Genomic DNA, 26,659 nt, shown 5'->3' with positions numbered 1-26,659 from the left:
ATCTCACACTACAAAAAAAATTACCTTTGTCCACAGAGAGCTGTCACAATCCCAGCCATCTATAAATTAAAATGAGTCAATGAGACAGACAGAAGCAGCTAATAGAAAACCTCGAAGTCGCCCAAGACAAGAGCAACTCTTTCATCTCTATCTATCATCTTTATGTCCTTTTATCCTGGCATAACATGGGTATCCAGTAGTGGCCAAGTAAATGATGGCCTTTCATGTTAAAACATGAAAGACAAATTGCTTTTAATAAAAACATGACACTAAGACAGTTGCTCCTCACTGCATTCAAATACTTGTCCTCACTGTTGATAGACTCGGTAAGTTTATCAAGAACTTATAAAGGAGCTGCTGTGCTCTTTACACCTCATCTAAAGGCATGAAGTACAAGCTAAGGGATGCTTGTTGAACTACTCATGTAGTTTCTTGATTTAGCAGAAATATACAAATGGTGAAATGCATCATGAGGTAGTTCTGGCCTATAGAGTAGCTAAATATACTCTGATGGGAGCCATACCTTCATTTTCCCAAAGATGAAAGCTACCTCTTCTTCCTGAAAGTAAGTCAAGGGAGACATGTTTACTGAGAGGTAACACAGATGCAAGTACACATAATGATTATTTCTCCAGCAAGTGAAGAGTTACAGTTCTAAACCACTAGTTAACTGGCTTTATAACAAAAATAGAGCAGTAGGAAATGTCTTCATTGATAAAGAAGCCTACCTGAGTTCTGTATCTTTTTTTATTTTGTACCTAAAGTCATCTACCATTTTAAAAAGCAAAATTTAAAAACCTCTGCAGGGTTAGCCAAAGCTAAGTAGCTTAAACTTTAAACACTCCCCCACCTTCTGTTCACAGTACAAATAAACAAAGAACCCAAAAACAAGCCCAAAGAAGAACTTTCTCAAAGCACACATACCCTAATTTGGAAAACCATTTATTTCACTGGAAAGTGCTCCAAATTTCTAAGTCTAGTCTTTGGGCCAAAAAAGAAAATGGGAGCAGTGATTCTCATCAAGGTCACTCCCAAATCCAATACCCACTGCAGTCAGGAGACAGCACAGCCCCAGCAGTGTCTGTATAGGAGGCATGCTGGGAGAACAGAACTCGAATGGGAAGCTACAGAAGAATAAACAGGAGAACAGGAAACTGAGCAGGAGAGAGAATAGGAAAGAGAAAGAACTTAACAAAGTAAATTAAGGTCCATGGTTCCTGAGGGACTGAATGCTCAGAGCCGAGAACGTCCCGGAGATGGGGTACCACGAAGGGTGTATTCTCATGCACAACCGCAGCTTGGAATTTCAGCCCACACACATCCCACCTGAAAGAGAGCACAGTACAGGGGCTTTACAGCAAAGCTCAAAAGGGCTTTCCCACTTAGAACTTCAAAGAACATCTTACAAAGTCATACCTTGAAACTCACTTTTGCTTGTACCCTTCCCTAGTATCAATAATTTCTAAAAAAAATGAGAACAGCTTGAAGGTCAGAGAATCATTGGGGAGGCTAAAGAGTCCCCAACAAAGGCCTTTCTCCAAATTAAATAGCAAATCTTTCATGATAGTAGGAAGTCATTCTATTACTTTCAATGTTAACATTATCAGCATTCCCAAAATAAGGTAATTCCACAAACTCATCAGAGAACAGAAAACAAACAAACAAACAAACAAAAAACAAAAACAAAAAACAACAAAGTTCCAATTAGCCTCTGGAGTGAAAAGCCAGCAAACAATATGTTTCAATGTAAGAATTACTGCCAAGGACACTGGACATGTTTGAAGGTTTATACATCAACTCTTAAAAGAAGGTGTAAGCTACATCAAGTCACTTAAGTTGTGACTTCCACCACAATCCTAGTCAGTGAAACCAGTCATTTCCTATTCAATGGACCTAGGTAAGCTACATACCTTCTGCCTCAATATGAAAGATGACAAAGTATCTGAACCATAAGACTAAAGATCTATGGCAATATCAGGGACACAGTAAGGCTACTTAAAACTAAAAGAAAATTACCCCAAGTACAACAGCAATCTCAAAAAAAAAAAAAGAGCCTGAACCAAAGCTGACAAGAAGCATCAAAAGAGAATATAGTCAAAACAGAAGCACTACCATGGTGGTGCACACCTATAATTTCAGCACTCAAGACTGTGTTCAAGGCCAGGTTATCCTACAAACTTAGACCTAGTCATGGTCATGGTAAAATGGACACAGATGAAGTTGTTGAGTAATGTCCTTAACTAGTAAGATGAGGGAGTGATGTGCTCATGGTATCATGGTAAAGTTCCTAATCCTAGATTGCAACACTACCAAAGAATATAAATACAGGTGTGCATGCACTTATATTGCCATATTACCTTAAGTGGAAGATATGGAATCCAGGTTCAAAAATTTAAAACCTGAATAAAATAAGAAGCTACAACACAAGAGAATAAAAGATAACAAAAGCAGACTCTTAAGGACATAAAGCTGCACTGAGCAGCGAATTGGACTCTGAAGTTCACGCCAGATTCCTTACTCTTTAAGAAGTGTTTCCTACTTTCTGCCTCAACTTAGCACTAAGTTCTTTAAATGCCTAAGACTAAGAAACCTTTGAGAATATAAGAATATATTCTTCAAGATTAAGATGATGCCATTTTGTAGATCTTCATAGGACTTGAACAATAATAAGTTACAAACTTTATATTAGTGGTCAGACCCTCTCACAGCATAATGGATCACAGCAACTTGAAAAAACTAATTTCGCACGACTAAGAAATTCAACAGACTCTGAGAAGCAGTGTACCTAAGTCTGAATGTCTGGATCCCAGATCAAATAACCAATATGCAGGTTTGACCCAAGATTCATCAGTATACCATTGTTTGTTCTTCCAGACACAATTACAATGAGAACAACCCCCACTGCACTATTAAAAGCCCTGGAAAAAATAAGCAGGAGAGCAAAAGATGTTTATCTCAAACTTAGCACTTAAAAGGATTTGCCTATAAACTGAACCATGCTAGTAACCTCACCCTAGCCCTGCAGTAGCAAGCAAAGCAGCCTAATGGGAACCCTCTGGGCCACAGGAGGGATGGCAAAACCAGATGACACCCCCCACTCTCACCTCACTTTAAAAGGCTGAGTACCGCGCCCGATCCGCATACTGCTCCCGCTCATACCGGGCCATGTCGTACAGCGAATTCCGAGCAGCTGCTGAAGGTTGGGACAACTCACTGTCATGCCCGTAACCGTAGCCCTCTCCAACAGTGGGGACTGGGCCTGTAGCGCGACGCAGGGGGCTCCGATCCCGCCCGTAATATGAAGTAGAAGCTGCAGTACAAGCAGCAGCAGCAGCTGCTGCTGCAGCAGCTCCTGAAGGCGGCAACAGATGTCTATTGTAGGGATCAAGAGAGGTGGAGGTGAGGTGACTGGCCATGGCTGTGTTCTGGACTTGTGGCAGCTGGGACAAAGTCTGCTCTGCATAGTTATTATATGCAGAGGCAGCTGCAGCTGCCACTGCCTCATAGGACCGGGCAGCACGGCAGCGCTTGTAGTAGGCATCGAGCGCTCCGTAAGTGTTGTTGTAATACAATGAATCCCCATAACTCATGGTGTAAGGCGTACGCACTGCTCCATATTGCTCATTATATTGCTCGGTCAAGTCTGCCACGCGGCCCGAACGATCTACTGGACACTCTTTGGACCAGTGCCCCTCTTTCCCGCACCGATAGCAGCCGCTCTGGTCTCCCATCCCGGGCGCAGTCCTAAGCCGGCTGGTGGACAACTGCACGTGCATTCGTTTGCCTTGAAGAAACAGACGCAAGAAGGGTTGCTATCACAAAGTAATAGCCCAAAACCCTACCCCAGCCACTGGTCACCTAAACAACTCTTAATGTATGTGGCAAATTGACAAAGACGTTCTTTGGGGGAGGGGGAAGCCCAAAATGTTGACTTGGCATAAATGACCTGATTTCAAGCAAAGGTCAAGCAGATGAAGAAGAAATATTATAACCTCTGACACCAGCTTGCTAAGGATTCTCCTCCTACCCAGAAAAGAAATTTCATCCACTGCAGACTGTAAAATACTCATCCCAGTGGCCCCATACAAAAGGAACTCAAGCTAGAGTGCTCCAATCTCTCAACTTCTATATCAAGACTATAGAATCCCATTAAACAGGAAAAAGTTGTGAGCCAATGTACCCCAAAATCAAGAGATTCTAAAGTTACCATCTCTTAAGAATGATCAGGATTTGTTCCAAAGCTGAGCCTGGGAGCAAGTTCCAAGCTAGATCTTTAGAATAACCATGAATTAAGGAAGTCTGGGGACACAAGATAAAGTTGAAGTAGTCTTCTTTTTAAACTGTTCTCCCTCATCTGATAATCATCCCAATAGGGATTCTCCAAAATTTGACTCTCCAAGTCAGAGATCAAAAGAAAACAGGAGACTGTCAACACATACACACATAGGAAGTGTATTTTAATAAAAGAGGACAAGAAAGGTACAAAGAATAACCAACAACAATGGTAAGTGAAATAAACTGCTCAGAGTAGCAGAATTAAAGTGCTTTCTCATATAAGAGAAGATGAAAAAAGCTTGACATGGTGGCACATGCCTTACTCCTAGCACTCTGAAGGCTGAGCTTAGAGGATGGTTAAGCTTGAACCCAATTTAACTTATAGCCTGTCTCAAAAACCAAGAATGTGAAATTCTAAGAATGTGCTCCAAATACAACCTTTATTTGAAAATAACAATTGGCATTTTGGAAATGAAAAAATAGTTCTAAAGGTCATAATAAAAAACTTTCAGGATAAAAGTTAAAACTAAATTCTTAATCTTTCACCTAAAATTTTTCTACTAATCATGTCAACCAATTTACTGGCAAATAAATTGAAAAGGGATCTAAGTCCATCAAAATTTTCACAATGTAATGAATGACATACAATGTACCAAACACCCATCTTAAAAGAGGTGAACAGAGAAGGGGCTTAAAAGATGGCACAGAAGATCACTCACTGGATGCTCATCCAGAGAAGCCTGGTTCTAACCCCTGCATTCACACAGATCACAGCCTCCTGTAATTCATTTCTAGGAGACCTGATATTCTCTTCGGACAACACAGTGCCAGGCACAAATGTGGTGCAAGTACATACATGCAGGCACTGATTACAAAATAAAAATCATTTTCAAAAAAGGTGACAAGAGTCAGGCAGTGGTGGCACATACCTTTAATCTCAGCACCTGGAAGGCAGAGGCAGAAATATCTTGAGTTCAAGGCCAGCCAGGTCTACAGAATGAGTTCCAGGGCAGCCAGGACTACACAAAGAAGCCCAGTTTGGGGGGGGGGGGGGGACAGTGACTAGGAAGGTGGGTTCTCTAGCAGAAAAAGTGGTAAACATAATCTCTCATGCAAAATCAAAATTAAATTCTAAAAATTAGAAAAGGGAGTAGAGTAACAAAATACAAAGCCAGTAAATCTCAATAAATTTAGGCTGCAGATCATCAAAAGAAGATAATCAGTATGTACAAACAATAACAACTACCCTGGCATTTGCCCAGGAGACTACTTTTTAGTACATAACAAATTAGAGAAGAGGCATGCAAGCAAGAAACCAACAGACACATTTAAGACATGAAAGTATTTGATCTAATAATTTGTGGATTCTGGTATCCAAAACAGGAACTAAATCTTTTAAATCTAAAACTAATTTTATTTCAAGTAGGCAAACAAAAAAAGAAAATATACCAAATTATAATACACTGAAAAGGAAAAAGATCAGCCAGGTAAATAACATTATTCAACATAAAGGTTTAATCAATTATTTAGAAATGAAATTAATGCTAAGGGTTTGAGGGACACACACTTAAAAGAGGCTGGAGGCAGGAAAATGGCTTGAGCCTAGGAGTTTAAGGACAACTTCGGTAATAAAATGAGGAAAGAAGGGGAGATTGTTTCCAGAGTGTCTCACTTACTAGCATGTAGAATGCCCTGGGCTCATCCATCTGATACCACTTTCTAAAAATGTACTAAGGGAAATATTGCAAAATTAGCCAGACATAGGTAGACATCAGAGTCAGAGTCTCAGACACACAAGAACACTTGCCCTCAAACACACCAGTGTACCCCCTTTATATATGGAACTGCCACCAGCACACACTTCTTTTGTGACTAAAGTGATGAAAAGTCTCCAAAAATTAGGTGTCATGCCACAGCCCTCCACAAAGGCAGTCTTTGCTTCCAATTAAAGTTGTTGACAAAATAACTCTCAGCTTGCCAATTAAAAGAGGAAAGCAAACTAGACCTGAGAGACCTGTGACATTTTTAATAATACAAAACAATGCCCATGACACAGGGCACTTGTCACATGGGGGTGGGGGAGTCAGACTCTCAGAAACATACAATTTAAGTAAAATGAGCAAAGACCGCAGTAAAGCACTGTTCAAAAGTAGTACTGAAGAAAGAACTCACCATCACTTCTATCAAAACAGCCAGAACCCAGGGTCTCTACACACCTTGTGTACATATACACACCAGACACATAAAGTTATATACCTGATTTTAAAAAGAAGAAATACAATTATAGATCTAATAGGGTGACCCAGCAGTTAAGAGTACTTCCTGCTCTTCCAAAGGACCTAGTTCAATTCCTAGCACCAGTACATGGCTCACAACCATCTGACTCTAGTTCCAGGGGATCTGAAACCCCTTTTTCCTGACCTCTAGAGGCCATAAACATAAATATTTCAAATCTGTGTGTGTGTATTTTTCTTCTTCTTACATAGTTACAGGACTATGCTGTGATCTGCATGTTCAAAAACTGTTTTTGATTTTTGGAAACTAAAATGATAAAAGGAGTTGAACAAAGTTCAGCGATCAATTCAACCAATTTTTTTGTTGGTAGTGTTTTGCTTTGCTGTGTTTTTTGGTTTTCTTGAGACAGGTTTCTTTGTGTAGTTTTGGTTGTACTAGAACTAGCTCTGTAGACCAGGCTGGCCTCAATCCACCTGCCTCTGCCTCACAAGTGCTGGGACTGATTAAAGGCATTTGCCACCACCAGCCAGCTTCAACAGTCTTCTTAAATGACACTCTTTAACAAGAAAGTTTTAACCTTAAATCGAAATACCTTCTAAATCAAATGATAACGCACATCAACAAACACCCAAGCAGCCCTCCAGACATAAAAACAATTTGGCTAACCAGTACTCCATGGTAACACCTAAAGTAGTCCAAGATGTCTAAATCAACTGCCCCTATATGCACATGAAACTGAAAGACACACCATTATCTCTCCAAATCCCAATGCCTCCTCCCTATATTCTTTAAAAAAAAAAAAAAATTCTAAGTGGTTTTCAAATGTAACTCCTTGGTACAAATGTACATCAAAATCAAATACAGCCACAACTTTCAAAGCTCATTATTTTTACTAAAAATAACGAAGACAAGAGGGTAATAAACTCAACCCAGAATCCTGTCCCTAAAGTGTCATTTTCTCCTGACCTTCCTCTATCAAGTACAACACAGTGGTGATGCTGTGCTGAGCCAATAAAGCCAGAGTAAAGCACTTTGCAATGTGCTCAAACACCAAAAGCGGAGGGGTTGGGGGGAGGGAACAGCAAAGGAAGTCTTCAGAGAAAGGATTTCAAAACAGGCTCAAAACCTTAAAAGGGTCAACATGAAAACCAATGTTTTACCCGCCTCTAGATCATCATTCTCCATTTTACAAAATTTATCACACATTTCTTGTATTATTTCTGAAGGCGGCACAAAAAAAGAGGTTGAGGGTCAATGAACTTCATTCAAGGAGTAAAAAAGCCCTTGTCACCTAACTTCCTGAGTTCCATCCATGGGACCCACATGGTAGGACAGAACAAACTCACCCAAACTTTCCCATGACCTCTACATGTATGCATGCTGACGAACACACACAAAAATAAATGAATAAACAAAAGCTTTTGTTCAAATGACCCATCCTTCACCAGCCAGCAAAATCCTTCCATCCTAATTCCTTCCTTTTCTCATCCAATCCGTTCTTAATATCCTTGTACTCAGCACTCTACCAAAAGAGAGTGATTCACCTTGAAACTCTGTGTTGTCAAGGCCCCTGATGGCCTCCACCGCATCCTCTGCCCGCTCCATGTGTACAAAGGCATAATCTTTCACGATGTCACATTCGATGACAGGGCCATACTCCTCAAACTTGGCCCGAAGCTCTTGGTTGGTACAAGTGGGGCTGATGTTGCCCACATGTAACTTGGTTGAAGCTTTGCTCTTATTCTTGCTGGCTTCCACATTGATGTTCACTCCGTGCAGCTTGTAGTGGTGCAGGTTGCGTATGGCATCCTCAGCGGCCGTCTTGTCCTCTATGTGCACAAAGCCATAGTTCTTAATGATGTCACATTCCAGCACCTTCCCGTACTGCTCGAAGAGTGAGCGGATCTCCTGCTCTGTGGCCTCCCGGGGCAGATTTCCGATGAACAGCTTCACCATCTCCACACAGCCTGCAAGTAAAGAAACAAGATTTTTAAGGGAAGACCTCAAGTCCATAAAAACTATTTGGAAAAAAAAGGAGGGGGGGGGGCAACTCAAATAAATAACAGAGTTCCAAAAGTTTTCTACAGCCATGCTCTTACATCTCCAAACAATAACGAATGGGGAGTTCAACAAAAGCCTGCTTCTATTCCTCACAATAAGTTCTATAAAAGAGGAAAACTCTAACAAGGCAGACTTTTGTAGACAAAGGGGATTTTGTGGTGCAGTACATTACAGGCAAGTATTCTGCCAGTTACACATCCTCTACCTCTGACAAAAAAGCAATATGCTGTTAAGTTTTGAGCATAAATAAAAAGCTACAGATACTGATAATTTCTACCGACTGTGATGACATTAGAAAACAAGATTCTAACTACTAGACTTGCTAATCACTTCAAATTAGCTATTCCTCTCTTAGCAACCATTTCCAGGAAAGTGGGCCTTACAGTAACTACGTTCAGGAATTTCACTTGGAGTAGTAAATGCTGGGTCAACCAGATAAAAATCATGGGAAATATAAAAAATGCTCGAGTAAGAAAATCCTTTTGGGGAAATGTTATTACAGGCTCCTACAGAAAAACTGGTCAAAGATGGGTGCTACAGTTTGGTAAAGAGAGAACAATGACCTGGGGCATGAAATCTAAGAGTTATCTAGGCAGAAACCCCAAAGTAGGAGATTGAGCAAAGCAGAAGTTAAGGTGGACAAAAGAAGGGTATTCTGGAGGGTAGGGGATGGGGACTTGGAAGAAGGCTGCTTCAGGCTTACCACACTAAGTCGCGGACCGATGTCGGCTCTCAGGGACGGGTGCGCAGGCTGCGACCCCACTAGGACAGCCCTGATGCCCAAGGGAATCAGGTAAGTTTTTAAACAGAGCAAAGAACACAGTAGAAGAACGTGTAGTCTCTCACCGCATGGAAATCTGCAGGTCCTCCTCCTCCTTGCAGCGCAGACAGCTCTGACAAAAACGCTAAAATGGCGGCGACCACAGCAGTGACTCTGGGTAGAAAGAGGGGTGAACCTACCCACCGGATTGGCCGTTCGGTAAAGTAAAAGGCTGGCGTTCCCGGAGATCCTCTTCCTGATTGGTTACCCGGAACGCCAATTACCTGAGAGGCCAGGAAGAGGTGGAAACGTCAGTAACCCGGGAGCTTTTATATGAAAGCCAATGAGCACCCAGCCTAGTGAAACAGAAGCCACTGATTGGGCAAGAGGTCCATCTGAGGGAGGAGCTACAAACGCGGAATTCTTCGAAGCGCTGCCAGCCATTAGGCAGAATGAGCAAGGAGCCTCACTTTGGCAGTCTGTAGCTTTGTGACTCCAATTTTGTTAAGCTTTCATATTTTGCTACTTAACACGTGCACACCCTTACAGGATTCAACTCCCCTATCCATGATCCACACCTCTCTCCAACTGAGCGCCACCACGCCCTGCAACGTGGATGCTGCAGCCAATCCCCTAAACAGACGACCCACAATAAATTGCCAAGCTCCCGCCCCTACTTAAAATTCAACCCCCACTTGGGCAACTTCCAATCTATTCCTAAATCCCAAACTTATTCCAAAACTAAAAATATCTGTAGGTAATATAAAAACTCTTAAAACAGTCAGGATCCAGCTCCGACAACGATATAATGGCCAGACAATAGGCTCATCAGAGACCTAGGAGGCACTGAGGTTAAAGTTCCCTCTAGGAAACAGCCTCCCACATCCCCCAAAAGTGTACAACATGGAGAATGAAAATTGACTCCCACACCAACCTCACCCCACCAAGAGAAGAACCAAAAAAGAAAACAAAAAACGGGAACAGCAAAAGTTTGGTTTTGTTTGGTTTTATTGGGCGCCAATAGCCAAAACTGTAAGTTTAAAACTCCCTAAAACTGACCTTGGAAAAAAAGGCTTTGTCACAATCAGCTGTAAACAAGTACAAACAAACATTCTTCACATGGTCCAATTCCCTCATCACATTTTTCTCACCCACTGGCTGCTTCATATAATTCCATACTCATTGAGCAAGTGATTTTTAGTCATGACCCTTTGCAAAGCAGCTTTTGAAGATGGAGATCAAAGGGAAAGGTGCTGAATGGAGAACTTAAACGTGAACAGGCGGAAAGCAGGGGAACTTCATGAGAACAGGATGTGAAATAACAAATAGAGCATACTACCACCCAAAACTGCCACAAAAGAAAAAAAGAAAGCCTACCAAAATAAAAGGCAGAAGACAGAAAATAAGCTACTAGGTTCAGTAGCAGAAAATTAGGCAATAATTTAAGGCTGGAAAATAGGTCTCTTACAAAGTCACAATATGACATTAAATATGGCCACGGCTCATTTCATTTTGGTGCACCTGAGACTAAGTAAATGCCACCTGAGATCAGTAATAAAAATTCTACTGTCCTCCACAGGCCCTTTCTGAAGGGATCTAACATGTATAACCACAACTCAATATGCATAGGGTACAGAGATTCTTCTCTCAGTTTAATTGTGCCAAAATTCTGGGGGAGAGGAGTTGTGACAGCAAACAAGACCAAAAACATCACTCCACTGAACTAGAATCTCTGCAAGTTTGAAGATTAAGAGACTGGTAACAATTCAAGAAATCACAATTCCTGCCAGTGTGCAAACATCAAGACCACCAGACCTCACTCTATGACCAACCTCAAAATCGAAATCCCTGGTTTAAAAATTACAGGTAAACCAGACAATTCCAGCACTTACATTAAATGCCAGACTAGCCTGTATAGTGTGACTTGGTATAAAATGGGGAGGGGAATTCAAGCTTGTTTGTGGACTAACAAATCTACCCATTCCAGGTTCTTGCTACATTCTCAATCAGCCCTCCAGATAGACTGGCTTTATTACCTTTACCTATTTATAATAGAATATTCTTTCTTCAAAATTTTTACTGGCCAATCCATTAACAAGTAATTACTACCACTTGGAATTCTATCTTGTTCATTTTCTGTATTATATGGCCCCAATGTTGGAACTACCCTGGTAACATGAAAGACACTCAAATACTTGTTAACTAAGAAACTAATGTATGAGATAACTTTCTAATAACCACAAGGGAGGGATTGAATTTTCAGTAACACAGGTAGGTATGCTGCTGGCTGAAAAGGTTATATGCTCAATAAGGGCACTGCCTAAACTGTGGGGTCCTTTGTTTAAAATCCCAGTACTAAGGAAAAAATTATTGGTAACATACTCTTATCCCCTATATCAGCAACTTTCCAATCTCTTCAAAACAAAAAGCTGTTAAGCAAGTCAAAGGTGATTTTTATCATAACTGACAAAAGGTAGCAAAATGAAGCCTTGGGTAAAACGGTTCTATAGCTTGTGTCTTCATATTGATGTCTATTTACCCAAATATAGGTTATTCACAACTATACAAACTTGGTGTTTTCACTTTTAAAAAAATTAAGCCACCTAATTCAAATTATCTTACCCCATGACACCACAGACTGAGCCCCTCACTATCCTGAAATATTTTTAAAAATCACCTTGCCTGTCAGGGGTAGGGATGTAACTTAGTAACAGAATGACTACCTAGCAAGGAGCTGGGTTTGTTACCCAGCAACATGACAAAAAAATTCCTAGATGCCTCTTGTTTGACCTCAAACTCATGATCTTTCTGCCTCAGCTTTTATTGTGCTAAGTAAGAATATAGGCATGGACTAACACATTTATCTAGTAATTTACACTTCTAATGAAAAACTGGCTTTCGGTACAGTAATGAGTTACAAGTCTGATAAAGGTTCAAATTTAAAGCCAGTATCCTTCAAGGATGGTCACAAGGAATCAAAAGGATAACCCCAAACAAGTGTGCCTACCCCAACCCCACTGCAGTCATGCCGCTTCAGTCCCCTTACGTTCAGACTTCTCTCCTGGTAGTGTAAACTTTACTTTAGGTAAGCAAAGAATGTGATCCTAAAGGAGGAGCACCAAAATTGGTGTGACCTAGGAAATTAAATAAGGCTATGCACTACTCATAGCAAAAATTCAGATTTTAATGTATGTGCTGCATTCATGCCTGTATCCCAAGTCCTTTGAATAACTAAGTACTTCACCAGGTCATCTTGGTGTTCCCAGATCTAATGTGTATATGTGTACCTGAGTGAATTTATGCGCACCATGTACAGGGTCTGCAGAGGGCACTGGATGCTCTAAAACTGGAATTAAGGGCTGTTGTGAAAACTAAACCCAGAAGCAGAAAGCACTCTAAACCAACGAGCCATCTCCGTAGTTCTGAGATTTAATACCTGACTATAAAAATATCACTTGCCAGGTGCTCATTCACCCCATCCAACATGACTATGGAATAATAACAAGAGGGGTAACATATAAAAATGACTTTTATCCAGGCAGTGGTGGCCCACACCTTTAATCCCAGCATTTGGGAGGCAGATCTCTTAGCTGGAGGATGGCCTAGTCTACAGAGTTAAGTTCCAGGACAGACAGGGCTACACAGAGAAACCCTGTCTGGGGGCCTGGAGATGGGGTGCTTTTTTTTGGTAATAAAAGTATCCCCTCTTTACAATTCTGAGTCCACTGATATAAAAAAAATATTTTTAAGCAATACTTAGAACCATGATCTTTGTCAGATAAAGAACTAAGGATACAATCCAACTGGCAGAGTGCTCCCTAACAAATGTGAGTCCCTAGAGTCATTCAAATCATGAGCACCACAATAACTGGGCATGGTGGTATTGCAAATAATACCAGTACTTGGGATGTATAAAGACAGAAAGATCTAATTTCAAAGTCATTTTCAGCTACATATGGAGTTGGGAGAAGAACCTGACACAGAAGACCTTATCTTAATAAAATAAAAGAAAGAAAAGGCTGACTGATTATGGTAGTGCATACCTTTAATTTAATGAGACAGGCAGGCAAGCAGCTGAGTATGAGGTCAGCCTGATCTACATACTGAATTCCAGGCCAGCCACTGCTACCTATCGATATCCTATCTCAAATTTAAAAAGAAATGCTAGTTGACAAAATGAGGCAGTAGACATGTTAATCATCTCACAGCTAAGAGACAGCAGAGAGCCTGCATTCAAATCAGTAAAGCAGAGAGAGGTAAGTCTTACTAAAGAATTCTCAAGTTTTTCTGCTAGGTTAACAAAACCAAGCTCTCCCAGTATTGCCATCTCAAGCTTCTCACATAGTTTTAAATGATTCACAGAATTAAACCTGAAATCAATTTTAAGGATTTTTCTTCAGAAAACTCTCATTTAACATCATTTTAAAATAGAATTTAGATAAATATTTAGCTTCCCATGTGCTATCTTCTTTATTATCCAAACTTCTATAAGAACATTAGTCCACCCAAGAGTGGAGGCTTACACCTTTAATTCCAGCACTAGGAAAGAAGTGGGCAGATCTCTGATCTATGAAGTAAATTCCCAGATCATCAGTACTGTTACAGACGCAGTGACCGTGTCCTCAGCATGGCTCTGTGCACCCATGCCACTCTGTTGCTCAATGACTTGGCTTGTTAGGACAAAATGCCTGAAGAACCAACAGATGTGCAGGGACTGACATAGCTGGGGGATGGGAAGGTGTGTGTAGATAGAACTAGAAACGCAGCACCTCTAAGACTGGCTCCTCAATGATAGTCTCATTATCTCTATTGCAAGAAACGGAGCTGCAGGCCACCAAAATAATTTTTTAAAAAAGCCAACCCTCAGAAGAGAGCAGACTGACAAGGCTAGAAACCCCTATACAGTATTGTTCCAGAAATAAACAAACCAACAACTTCTCCAATATGGCCAAGGTATACAATATGGCCATCTATGTAGAATGACCTGAAGACACATTGAAAGCACGGTTCCCTAAAGCACTCATTGCATTTCTGTCCTCCCGTTCACCAAACCCATCTTCCCCAAGTTGTTAAAAACTTGAAATTCAGAAATCTATTAAAAAGCAAAGTATGAGTGGTTTATAGAATTAACACAGTTGGGTTATTTAAATAAAAAGATGTTTTTAAACAATCTGCAAGAGAAAAAAAGTGCCAAGTGGTTTCTCTGTAGCTTCTGGCTTGAGTGAGAACCCCAAGGGCTGAGGCAACAAGGCATGCTGTCTACAGATGGCAGACAATTAGAATGATCCAATAGGCCAAACCACTTGGAAGAGTTTGAGCTGCAATAAAGATCAACAACACTGGTTTTGGGAGCAGAGGGATTTGGTTTGTTTGGTGGTGGTGCTTGGCCTTTTTTTTTTTTTTTTTTTTTTTTTCCGGGAACCATGGTACTGCAAAGGAAAGTGACAAAGGAATATTGCAAATACAAAGGCCACAATCTCAGCCTACATTCAACCCTCTATTTCCCCAGTCACACCAAGCCTGTAACTTGGCCCTCAAGTCATTCTAGCAGCACAGAGAAGTATCAAGAAACCTACCCCCCCCATTCTACCCCGTCCTGCAAAAGAATGAAAATGAGCAGCAAAGCACCTGAAGGCGAGGCGATGAGCAGAAAGAGAAGCAAATAAAAGATCTGACCCTACACAGCCTGAGATTTAACCCACTTAATCACAAGGAAGAACTCGAAATCTTGAGGCATTTTTACATGATGGGCAGAAGGAAGAAGACATCTGGGGCAAGTACTGTCACAGACAAGTTCATCTGAAGCCAATGAAGGAGGCATATATAACCCACCCAATCAACTTGTCAGCTGCGTGCACATGCACACACACATGCATGCACCAATCTCTCACACCCTCCCTTTTGCTAAGGCATCTTCCTTCAGCAAGGTCCAAAAGTATCTCTAAAGCATCGTTCCCCAAGGACTGTCAGGTTCCAGTTATCCTTCCACTTAGCCAGTCTTCTTTCATTTACCCACCAAGTTCATGCCTCCATCTTATCCCTGGTTCAAACTACCCAGGTCTTCCACCTTAAAAGTATAAAAAGAATTCTGGATTCTTCACCCAATCATGGCATCCCTACTTAATAATGTTTGCACCCCGACCCCTTCTCAAGAAAATGTCTATTGTAACACCTTAAAATATAAACTCAGCAAGAAGACATCCAAAACCCATTAATAAATGCAGACAGGGAAAAGGAGTCTCAGGTGCTGTGATGACTGAGCTTGGCAGGACACAGGAAGGATGCTCCATGGTGAAGTTCAACAGGCGAAGTACCAGGATTGGCCAGAACAACCAATATGCTTCAAATTCCCTTTGCCCCTCATTTCTCCAACCACAGGGGAACACCAGATAGTGGTATCACTCCTACCCCATTACAGCTCCTTTCCCAGTTCCCAGGCTCAACACTCCCTCAAGCCCACTGCCCAAAGGATTCATTAGCTCTGTAAACACCAGCAGCCCATTACCCATCCCAGCCAGATCTCAGCCAGAACCATCCTGCTGGACTGTAGTTTTTTTGTTTTGTTTTTCCTGATTTGGGAAAAAATCAGGGACACTGGTCAAACATAAGCAAAGAAAATGGGCATTGTTTACTAAATTTTGATGTGATCAACTAAAATTGTTGCTGAGAAAGTCCAACCACTTGGTCTGAACTCTCCAGTCCCAAAGATGGCATGCTATTTAAGACGATAATAAACTTAATCCCACTGGTTACCAGGAAACCATTCCAATCCCCACATTCAAGCACCTTTCCACACCCAGCCTGGGTCTTCAGGCTGCCTTTCTTCTAGCTGTAATGTCTTCCTGGATGTCAAACTGGCTCACCTGACAGTGCAATCAAGACAATGACAACCAGGTTTCCAAACCACGAATCGCCCCAAGTTTTATTTGCAGTCCATACAAAAGAGAGGAAAAAAAATTAAGATTTCTAACACCACCTACTTGGGGAGATAGGGAATTGGGACTATGCCAGTCACCATCAGCTAAAACATCAGTGGTAAGCAGGGATTTGGACACATACCAACTGACTGTCCCAACAGGATCTCAGTCAACAGTCTCTACAGAAGGACAGTCAGGGCCCCCGGACTGCTGGCATAGCTGGACACACAGGAAATGGTTAAAGTAACCCTTTCCTGGCCTCCCTCACATCTAAAAAGAAAAACGCGCCGCCTGACCTCAGCTGTAGGTTGTATCACCTCCAAACAACCTTAAGTATCGCGCACAAAAATAAAAGGGAGCCAGGAAAAAAATTAAAATATAAAAGAAATTCCCATTCTGGGGAGATGGCTGGGTAGAGGAAAAACCGCAGATCTAAAGCCAGTAGCAAGATGTGCTGCTGAGGCAAAGAAACAAAGCAGGTTACTGCCAAACACAAAAGGGTCCTCTCCTGGGGAAGGCCCACATGATAGAGGGAGGGAATCAAAAGCCACCATTGGGAGAGGTATGAGAGAGGGTGGTGATAACCTGGGTCTACACCCTACCCTACCTCTTCCTCTCTCTCCCTTCCTGTGGTGCCCCATCCCCAGGATAGCCCTACATGCGGCGCTGGTAGCCAGAGTGCATCTGAGCTGCCCGCAGGTAATCATTATAGGAGCCCGAATAGCGTGCGTAATCGGAATGGGCATCGGGCAGGCGACGGTAATCCAGCGAGGACTTTGTCGGCGAGCGGCGGAACGAAAGCTGCGACTCTGATAAACGGCGGTAATCAGAGAGCTCGGCTAAACGCCGGTCGGAACCATACCTAGTCGAGAGAAGAAGACAGTTGGTGAATGAGACAGTTGAGGGGAGGGCTCCAGGTAGGCCTAGGGGAGATGCCATTGGGGACAGGGAGGGTATACCAGATTTGTCTCAAAAAGTTTGGTTTCCCTGTAAGAAGGCTCATTATCCTATCCAGGCCAAGAACTCAAACCTGGGTTCTTCAAGTCAGTGGGAAACCAAGCCCTCTGCTGAAGCTCTCCCTTCCAAACCAGCCAAGGTGAATTCTGGTCTACATTCCCAGTCTATCCCCATTCATGGGCCCTGTACAAAAAGACCTTGGTTTATCAACAGAACGACGGACGAAAGTAGGGTCCCCAACTTCCAGGGTGGACGCACCCCATAAGCATGCCTTCAGCCAGTGAGTGCCAAAAGGACTACTTTCTTTCACATCCGTCCCACCAAAACCAGAACAAGGGAATGAGTTTAAGGATCCTTCAGACAGTGGGGGAAAAAAATCTATGAGCCAATCCTGCAAAAAGTGGCTCCACTGATTCATCAGGCTATCCTAGAATGGTGATGTTCTTGGTATCACCCCAGGCTGAGCACTATGCTCCACCTGAATCCCGATGACCAGAAATGTCAGACACTCACCCTCATGACCTTTGGACATCCCACAGAAGACCAAAGGAGGGGCCAATGGCTCCTGTTTCCCTCCCATGCCAACCTCAGCCCCTTGCCCTAAGCCCCAGCTGGGGGCTGAGGCAGGGGGGGCATACAGTACCTTTTCGACATGGCGACAGCCTTTTTGTAGGGATCGTCGTAGCTGGCCCGGGGTGGGGAGAGGCGGGTACGCTCATAGGGCGGTGGGGTGCTGTTGGCGTTGGCAACGGCCCCCTGGGACATAGACAGGTAGGCTGCTGACGGCTGGCCTGTCCCATCGTAGGCACTGCCCGGCTGGCCACGGTAGGAGGCAGCAGCCTGGGGATGCTGCTGGGCAGCATAGGAAGCAGCCAATGAGGCTGATGACTGAGTGCGGTAAGGGGCTGCCAGGGTGGCAGAAGGCTGAGCCCCATAGGCGGCTGCTGCACCATAGGAGCCAGTGGCCGCGGCAGCAGACTGAGCTCCATATGAACCTGACAGGCCCATAGATGCTTGAGCCCCATAACTATTCAGCTGGGTCTGAACAACTGGTTGAGCCCCATAGGAACCGGCCATTGGGGTAGTGGCTTGTGCAGCATAGGCAGCTGGCTGGCTAGCATAGGCAGCAGCTGTGGCTGGTTGTGCCACATAAGCAGCTGGCTGGGAAGAATAAGAAGCAGCCTGCTGTGCAGCATATGGGGCAGACTGGGCACTATAAGAGGCTGAGGGCTGGGCACTGTAAGATGCTGCCTGGGCTCCATAAGCTAGTGAGGAGGCTGCAGACTGGGCACCATAGGAGGCTGCTTGAGCCCCATAGGAACCTAGGGAAGAAGCTGCTCCCTGTGTGTTATAGGAAGAAGCAGCCGCACGAACTCCATATGAAGAGGCAGCCTGGGCGCCGTAAGATGGCTGGTTACCATAAGAAGCAAGGGAGGAGCCCTGAGCCCCATAGGAGTTAAGCGAAGAAGCTGCAGCTGCCTGACCCCCATAGGTGGAAAGGGCTGAGGCTGAGGGCTGAACTCCACCATATGGGCCAAGCGAGGAAGCTGCAGCAGACTGGGAACTAGGACTAGCCAGCTGACCCCTGTATGGGGCCCCAAGGGAGACAGAGGGCTGAGCACGGTAAGAAGCTGCCTGGGCTGTCATGGGCTGAGTCCGATAGCCGACACCTAAAGAGGCAGAAGGCTGGGCCCTATATGCAGCTCCCAGAGACACTGAGGGTTGGGCCCGGTAGGTGGCTGGCTGGGCCGTCAGAGGAGCCACATAAGAGGCTCGAGGAGGTGAACGGCGCAGGGGGCTGCGGTCGCGACCAAAGAATGGTGGTGTGGGCTGACGGGCTTGCCCATCAAAGCCACCAGTGCTGTTGCCAAAAGCCTGCTGGTAGTCGAAGGTGGCTGAGAAGCCACCAGTTCCAGGGAATGCTGTATCCCCAGCCCCTGGTTTCTTGGTCTTGTCCCCAGACTGGATAGCCAGGGCAGGCCCCTTCTTCTGCCCCTTGGTTGAGAGTTCCACGTTGATGCGCTTGCCCTTCACTTCTTTGCCGTTGAGCTGCGCGATGGCGGCTTTGGCATCTGCTTCCTTCTCCATGTGAACAAACGCGTAGTCTGATAAAGCAGCAGACAGAGGGTTAGCAATTAGGGGGGCAGGGCATGCTACCTGTTGGGTCCCAAACTGGACACACAACAGCACCCAGCTGTTGCCAGCTACATCCAGGTCTCTCTAAACCCTCCACTATGTGAGTATGCCATGAGGTGTGACTGGTGTGTAAAAAACTTTTGACTGCTTCAAGCAGTCACCTTTAACCTTGGCATCTCTTCCCCTGTCACCTCAACCAACTTTCTGGTGAGAAAAGGAAAAAGCAAAGATGATCTACAACTCAGGATAACAATCTTCACAGCTTCTATAAATTGTAAACCAGCAAGCACATAGAAAGTATCCCTATATGACTCACTCAGTTATCTCAACTTGAGCACATCTAATACTGCCCACTGCTCACCTCTGAAGCGAAGAGCTTAACCACTAGAAACCACTTGCATTTTGCCATGACTCACTTCTCAGTCAAGGTGCAATTTAGTAAAAGCAGAGTGACTATAAGAAGCGTTCACAAATCCCTCCAAAGTAGCCTTCCCTTCCAAATCACTATCCAGCTTTCAGTCACTTTCGTACACAGGAAGTCTCAACAACCGTGTGAAGAGAAGACCATTGTCTTCTCTTTCAGGCAACCATGGTCAATGTTTTTATGTGGCTTGCTGTAAATCCATTAATGCCACAACCAAAGCCCAGGTAGCTCCTCCATGCCCATTTGTTTCATCAGTTTTTACCCTGAAAAGTCCACGAACAAGCTTGTGTAATATGACTCAAAATGTTAACTTGGACAGAAGCTAGAACCTGTGAGTGTCAGTAAGATAAGAGAAGAGATATAAGCCCATATTACTTCCTATAGTTCCTCTTTAAGGGGTAGAATACCTTCCCCTTAGAAGACTGTTTACTGTTTTTTCAGGTTTACCATAAGTGGCAAAGTACCATAAGTGGCAGGAAGTAACACAGGAAGACCTCACACATGCTAGTTCATGACTGAGTAATACGACCTATCTAGGCTCTCTCATTAAAGACCCAAGTAAGCTGTGTTAGGAGAAAGTCAAAGACAGGTTATTGATCTGAGAATTCTGACTACCTACAACACACAGGGAAACTTTAAGGGAAGAAATTTTTGGTAACATCCACACCACAAACTATAATGCCATCAGCAGGATCTAAAGAGCAATGATAGGAACTGGTCTTGAGAAATAAGGCTCTGCACTTAATTTTGGACCTGTGGCATCCAAGAGCTAGGATCCAATCTTTGTCATATCAATTTAAGAAATATAAAGTTATCTAGATGAAATTACTAAGGCCCCATTTTTATAAAAACAGAATATTGGAAAGGACACCCAAACACCTCCAAACAAGTACCCTACTTTTAGGACTTTTATTCTGAAATGTCTTATCTGAGCTGTTCCTATACAAGTCATCTTCAGCATTTGAAGACAATGCAACATCCAAAGATAAAAAAGACAAAAGCCAAGTGCAGTATCATGTAAATGATCCTGGGCTAGAAACTAAAAGGCCCAGCTTTATTAGATCCATTCACCACTGACTATTTAAGTGACCTTAGAGAACTTTCCATTTATTTCCTCACTGGAGAAATGTATCCTACCAACCACCTCAAGTTAAAGGGCCAAGTAAGACGACAGACATAAATGCCTAGTGAGGTGTAAATGGATACAGGGTGGTGGTTCTTCAAACCTAAACTAACCACAAGTTTATTTCCCTAGAAAATATTATTGTTAATCTCTAATAAAACATGCCACATTATAACCTGAAAGCTGCTCACCATGCTAAAAGGACAAAATAGACAAGAGTTGGGTCAGCAGTAGTAAAGAGCCCTGGTTCTCTTATACAGGATCCAGGCTTGGGTCTCAGCACCCATAGGGAGGCTCACAACCACTTATATAACTCTAATTCCCAAAGATCACTCATTTCTGACCTATGTAGGCACATATATGCAGGCAGAAATTCATACACATAAAATAATCTACTTTTCGTGGGGAGGGAAGGTTTGAGACAGGCTCTCACTATGTAGCTCTCTGTCTGTCCTATAATTCAGTATGCAGACCAGGCTGATCTCCAAATCACAGATTCTCCTACCTCTGCCTTCCAAGTAAATACTGGATATAGGTGTGGAGCACTATGCCTGGCTTTAAAAAAAAAAAAACAAAAAAGAGTGAATGCCAAGTTTGATGCTCCTAGTTCAACAAAATATAGTCTCCAATGACCCCAATTTTGAAAGGTAAAACATTCATCTAGCCATGGGACATTTCAATTGTCCTTTTGATTGCTGTCTAAGTTGCATCAGCTAAAAATAGCAGATATGGTCTAAAACTTCTTTAAAAACAGAGAGACCAGAGACCAAGAATAGTAAAGCTTGCCTACAACCCCAGCACTCAGGAGGTGAGGCAGATAGAAGATGAGTTAGAGACCAGCAAGAGCTACAAAGTGAGGCACTGCCTCAAAATAAATAAGTAAATGTTTTTTTAAAGGCTAAACTTGACCTCAACCAGGAGAACGTAAAGACAAACAGAAACATCCACTCAAAATGAAAACATCAAGATTAGATAGATGGGGCAGGAAGGTAACGTAGAGATAAACACTATGAAGAACAAAGGAACTTTATTTTTTTCTTGATTTTTTTCCTCCCTCACTATATTATCTCTGGCTGTCCTAGAAATGAATATATACAGATCTAACAAGACTAGCCTCCAACTCACATAGAGATGCCTGCCTGACTCACAAATGCTGAAATTAAAAGGCATGTAATGGGAGCTGCAGATGGCTTAGTGGTTAAGGGTATGCACTGTACTCTCAACTCCCTATAAATCCAAGAGACAGACCTAATCTCCTCTAGTTCTAGACTCCACATATACACATAGTATAAATCAATCAATCAATCAATCAAATCAATCAATGTACCACCAAGACCATCCACCTGTTTATCATTCTGTTCAAAAATGAGCTAGGAAAAACACCTAACAAAAATTTCAATAGGTTTACAAGAGAAATTAGATATCCCACCTACACCTTATACCTGGTTTAGAGTTTAAAAACCAAGTGCTACCCAGCACATGGTAGAATCAGGAGAAAAGACAAGGGGGACAAACCTAGATTACTCAGCAAGGCCCTGTCTCTAGAAGAAAAAAAAAATTTTAAATAAGTGGTGAGCTGGCTCTTTGTTTAAGAACACTAGCTGTTCTTCCAGGTCCTGAGTTCAATTTCCAGCACCCACTTGATGGCTCACAACCATCTATAAATGAGTCCTCTTTTGGCATGAGTTGTACGTATAGACAGAGCACCCCTACATTTTAAAAAATACATAATTAAAACAAGTGGCAAATCAGAAAATTAAGATTTAGGAACTGGCTGATCATAGTGGCGTACATCTTTAATCCCAGCATTTGTGGAACTCTGTGAGTTTGTGGACAGTGAATTCAAGACAGCCAGTGATATACAGTGAGACCCTGTCTCAAAAGGGGGAGGGAGGGACCACAGCAACAATGAAAAGAGATTTAATAACTGGATAGTGTATGTATTACAGGATAAGGCCCTTGGTTTGACTGCACTACGACCACCACAAAAAATAAATAAATAAAAGCAAGGGAGGGAGGAGGAAGGGGGGGGAAGAAAAGAGGAACAGTACTTTCAAGTAAGTAATTCAAATGCCTACCTAAATGAGCTCTAATGAGGGAAGGCCTCTGATACAAATATAGTCATTTTCTACCAGAAGGTTGAGTTTCCAGCCTAATATTAGAAGGAAGTGTGAGCTGGGCATGGCGGTTTACACCTGAAATACCAGCTTCTAAGTGGTAGAGTCAACTGAGATCAGGACTTCAAGGACATCCTCCGCTACATAGCAAGTTCAAAACCAGCCTGGACTGTTTAAGACACTGTTTCAAAAAGGGAAGGAAGACTGGAAAGATGCAGCCTTTGAGAACACCTGCAGCTGTGATAAAGAATCCAGAATCAGTTCCTAGCACTCAACCACGTGGCTCACAACCAACCCCCCATTTTCAGGATATCAGACCTCTTCTGACCTCTGAGCAACAAGCATACATGCAATACACATACATAACATAAATGCAGGCACTCATAACTTAAACTAGATCTAAAGTGTGTGTGAGAGAGAGCACACGCACATGTGCTCACATGTTAGAAGTCCAGGGAGTCTTCTAAGTTACCTAGTTGATGACCTAAGCAAGTCTCATAGCAGTAAGTAGCCAAACTCAGACCTGTCAAAGACACTCAAAAGCCAGCTGACTAATGGAACAATGAAGAACCAGAGTGTAAAGAACTCCAAAGACCCATCTGCCTGGAGAACGGCTTCAGAGAAACCACTACATCAGGAATAGTAAGCCAGGCCCAGCAATGTCACATTCCTTAATCTCTGCATTAGGGAGGCAGAAGCAGGCGATCTCTTAATTTCCTGGGCAGCCAGGGCTACACCAATAAACACTGTCTCAAAGATAGATAGATAGGTAGGTAGGTAGACAGACAGACAAGTATTTTTCAGGACCATCTATGGTGTTATGGCTCCACAATCACTTCACCAACAAGACTAAGAGAATACCAAAAGTTTTCCCAAACGAAGACTAAATACTTTTAAATTAACAAAGCTGTATACAGAAAGAATAGCTGTTGCTCCCCCCAAGTGTTATTTTTCTTTTTTGATATTCCCTTGAAACCTGTATGATTACTGAAACTGTTCTTCTTTGAATATCCAATAGTATATAGCTGTGGAGAATAGTTATCATTGTTGCTATGGAGATTTTTGTTCTACAGATCATACCAAAGTGAAAGTAGCCAAGCAACTATGTGTTTTCCCTGTGAAATAAAGCAGAGCTAGCCATCCTGTTTAAGATCAAGCTTCTGCACTTTTCAAAGACCTGACAGCCTCAACCAAATGCCCATCTTTAGCCTCCCCTCCCAAAAATGAGTAAGCTATTTATAGAATCAGAGCCAGTCTCTTCTACTCCACTTCCAACTTAAAAGCATCAGTAGAAGCATATTCAAATCTCACTAAATCTCTTGTATCAAAGGATAGTCTGTATCATATCAGCCTAGAGTTCTGCTATGTTTTCAAAAGGGGGAAAAATTCACAGCCTTCTCTCACAGGGAATCAAACTAGAGTTCTACATCTCATGTGACATTATTCCCAACCACCGCCCTGTCACTTACTGCCAGTTTCAAACAAATTGAAGCAAATCTCTGACCTACCATCTCAGAAAGTTTACTGACCCATGCAAATTCCAATGTGGTCTGTCCCCTGAGGTACTGATTTCTACTCCCACTCTACTAGCCAGACTACCTAAGAACTACAAAAGAAACTAAATAGGTCAATTAAACTCAAGACTCATAAAAACTCATATATCCCAGACTTTAGCTGACCAAGTACCCAATCTGAGACCTTCCCCACTCTTTTACTCTAAACAGAGCAAAAACTCATAAATCACACAACTTGCTCAAAGTTTGAAATAAAGTCAGATTCCAGATATGACCTGAATTGAGGAAAACAGAACACAGTATTAAGGCAGAATAAAACTTTTGATCCTATTAATGCACACCCTATGTCCCTTCACATACCCCCCTCCTTGAAAAGACAAGGAATGGCCCAAGAGATGTGACTTTCCAGGACAGCAAATGAACCCTTGGATGAGAATGAACAAGCGCCTATACCCACATTTAGTTCCTGTCCTCAAAGTTTATAGAGCACGAAGCAGATATGAATTCAACAACAGCAGAAGTAGGAAATAAACAGGGCCTCACTCCCGGGGTACATTGTTGAAAATGACAGGGCAAAGTTAACTCTGATCAGTAAAACCCACACTGGTCTGGATGTCCCAAAAAATCTTGCCAACACAAAAAACAAAACAAACAAACAAACAAAAAAAAAAAACCAAGCAAGTATTTAGATAAAACCCCAACCTATGAAAATCAATAGGGTCTGAAAAAGACACATTTCCTCAAAGAAAAAGAAAACTAGTGAGCTATTCTAATAATTATTCAAACAATAAAAAGTACTAACTGAATAATGTTGTTAAGTTTAATAGAAGCCTCACAAGCCCCTCTCACATCCCCTCCCCAAGGCCAGAGTATACTCCTTTGCAATCCCACCGCTGTGCCCAGAGGTACCAGTTTAGCAACTAAAGGCTACCTGCGAAAAGGATTAATAGCCCCCTTTCATATGCAAAATAAAAAAAGAAAACCAAGCTTCCACTTGGAAAGACGTAAAACCGAACACAAATTGGGGAATGGGGAGGGAGATAGATAAAAACCGAACACAAATTGGGGAATGGGGGGGGGGGGGGAGAGATAGAATTAAAAAGCACAAAACCGCCAAGGCTAACCCATCAAATACTGAAAGGCCAAAGGAGTTCGGAAGAGGCCCCTCCCATACCCACAAACAGATCCAATCCAGACAAAATACTAAAAGACCGAGCCCGAGAAACCATCAAGGGCCCCCGCTACCTTCCGCTCGTCCGGAGGTTACCCCAGAGCGGCCTTGGGGCTTTAACCCAACCTTTTTCCCTTTCTCCTTGATCTGACCAATATCTGGAGAAGAGGTGGGGAAGTGGCGAAATTTTCCCCGCTCCATAATCCGGCTGGTGCCCTTTCCTTCCTAATTTCATTTAGGTGAAAGGCTCATGCAACCAGGAAAAGGCGCCTCCCCCCAGCCTGGACACTCGCAAATCTCTGGCGCGTCCCCAGCCTGGCGGCTACGGGTTGCAGTAGCCACTGCAACCGCCCAGAGCCAACTCCTCCCACTTGATGAATGCTGCTAAGACCGCAGGGAAGAAGGGTGGCTCTAACCAACTCGCCCCAGGCACCTTAGACCCAGCTCCAGCACACTTCCCCACCGTGCCCAACCCTGAGGACCAACCCCTGGGCGAGGGGCGTGGCTAACAGGCAGAGAGTACCGCGCGTGTCCCCTCCCCCGAGCGCGCTCCCGCGTTACCTTTTACCACGTCACACTCGATGACGCGTCCACGGCGCTCGAAGAGGCTGCGCAATTCCTGGCTTGTGCATGCAGCCGATACATTGCCCACGAAAATCTTCCAAGTGTTCAGGGGCCTCGGGCGCGACATCTCCACCACGAGCGCGCGACCTGGACGCAGCTCGTGGCCATGTAGGGCCTCGATGGCGCGCACCGCGCCAGCGTTCTCGCGCATGTGCACGAAGGCAAACTGTTTCATGACGGCGCAGCTCATGACCGTGCCATAGGGCGCAAAGAGGGCTGCCAGCTCCTCCGGCGTCGTATCCGCCCCATCGACATTACCCACAAAGATCTTCATTTTGCCGCCGCAACCACCTTCTCGGAGAGACGAGACCTCTCCTACAGCGACAGGCAAAACGTCCGAACGAC

General features: G+C 43.3%; 1 protein-coding gene across 5 annotated transcripts; it reads right to left on the bottom strand.

The window, feature by feature from the left end:
- Positions 1 to 763: 763 nt before the first annotated feature.
- LOC308417256 (RNA-binding protein 14) lies at positions 764 to 26,659 on the bottom strand. Of its 5 annotated transcripts, none has more exons than XM_080912427.1 (4): positions 9,275 to 9,952; positions 8,055 to 8,477; positions 3,105 to 3,784; positions 764 to 1,326 (listed from the first exon to the last, which is right to left on the bottom strand). In XM_080912427.1, the coding sequence occupies exons 2-3, from the start codon at positions 8,464 to 8,466 to the stop codon at positions 3,111 to 3,113; spliced, it is 1,086 nt and encodes a 361-aa protein (XP_080768553.1). In that variant the 5' UTR covers positions 8,467 to 8,477; positions 9,275 to 9,952; the 3' UTR covers positions 764 to 1,326; positions 3,105 to 3,110. The 5 variants fall into 5 exon arrangements, with proteins under 5 accessions (XP_080768553.1, XP_080768552.1, XP_080768554.1 ...); XM_080912426.1 differs by having other exon boundaries at positions 9,418 to 9,952; XM_080912428.1 differs by lacking the exon at positions 3,105 to 3,784 and having other exon boundaries at positions 9,418 to 9,952.

The sequence above is a fragment of the Micromys minutus genome (genome assembly GCF_963924665.1).
Source record: "Micromys minutus genome assembly, chromosome: 2".
NCBI classification, from domain to species: Eukaryota; Metazoa; Chordata; class Mammalia; order Rodentia; family Muridae; genus Micromys; species Micromys minutus.
Note: the sequence above shows the minus strand (reverse complement) of the source record. Positions and strands in the feature narration are given on the sequence as shown.

Excerpts from the sequence above, each read along its gene's own strand:
- LOC308417256 (XM_080912425.1), bottom strand. The coding sequence starts at position 26,588 with ATGAAGATCTTTGTGGGTAATGTCGATGGGGCGGATACGACGCCGGAG. Across the intron at positions 19,311-26,251 it reads CGAGTGTGACGTGGTAAAAG|ACTACGCGTTTGTTCACATG; the intron begins GTAACGCGGGAG and ends CTGCTTTATCAG. Across the intron at positions 17,111-17,848 it reads GCTGTCGCCATGTCGAAAAG|GTATGGTTCCGACCGGCGTT; the intron begins GTACTGTATGCC and ends TCTCTCGACTAG.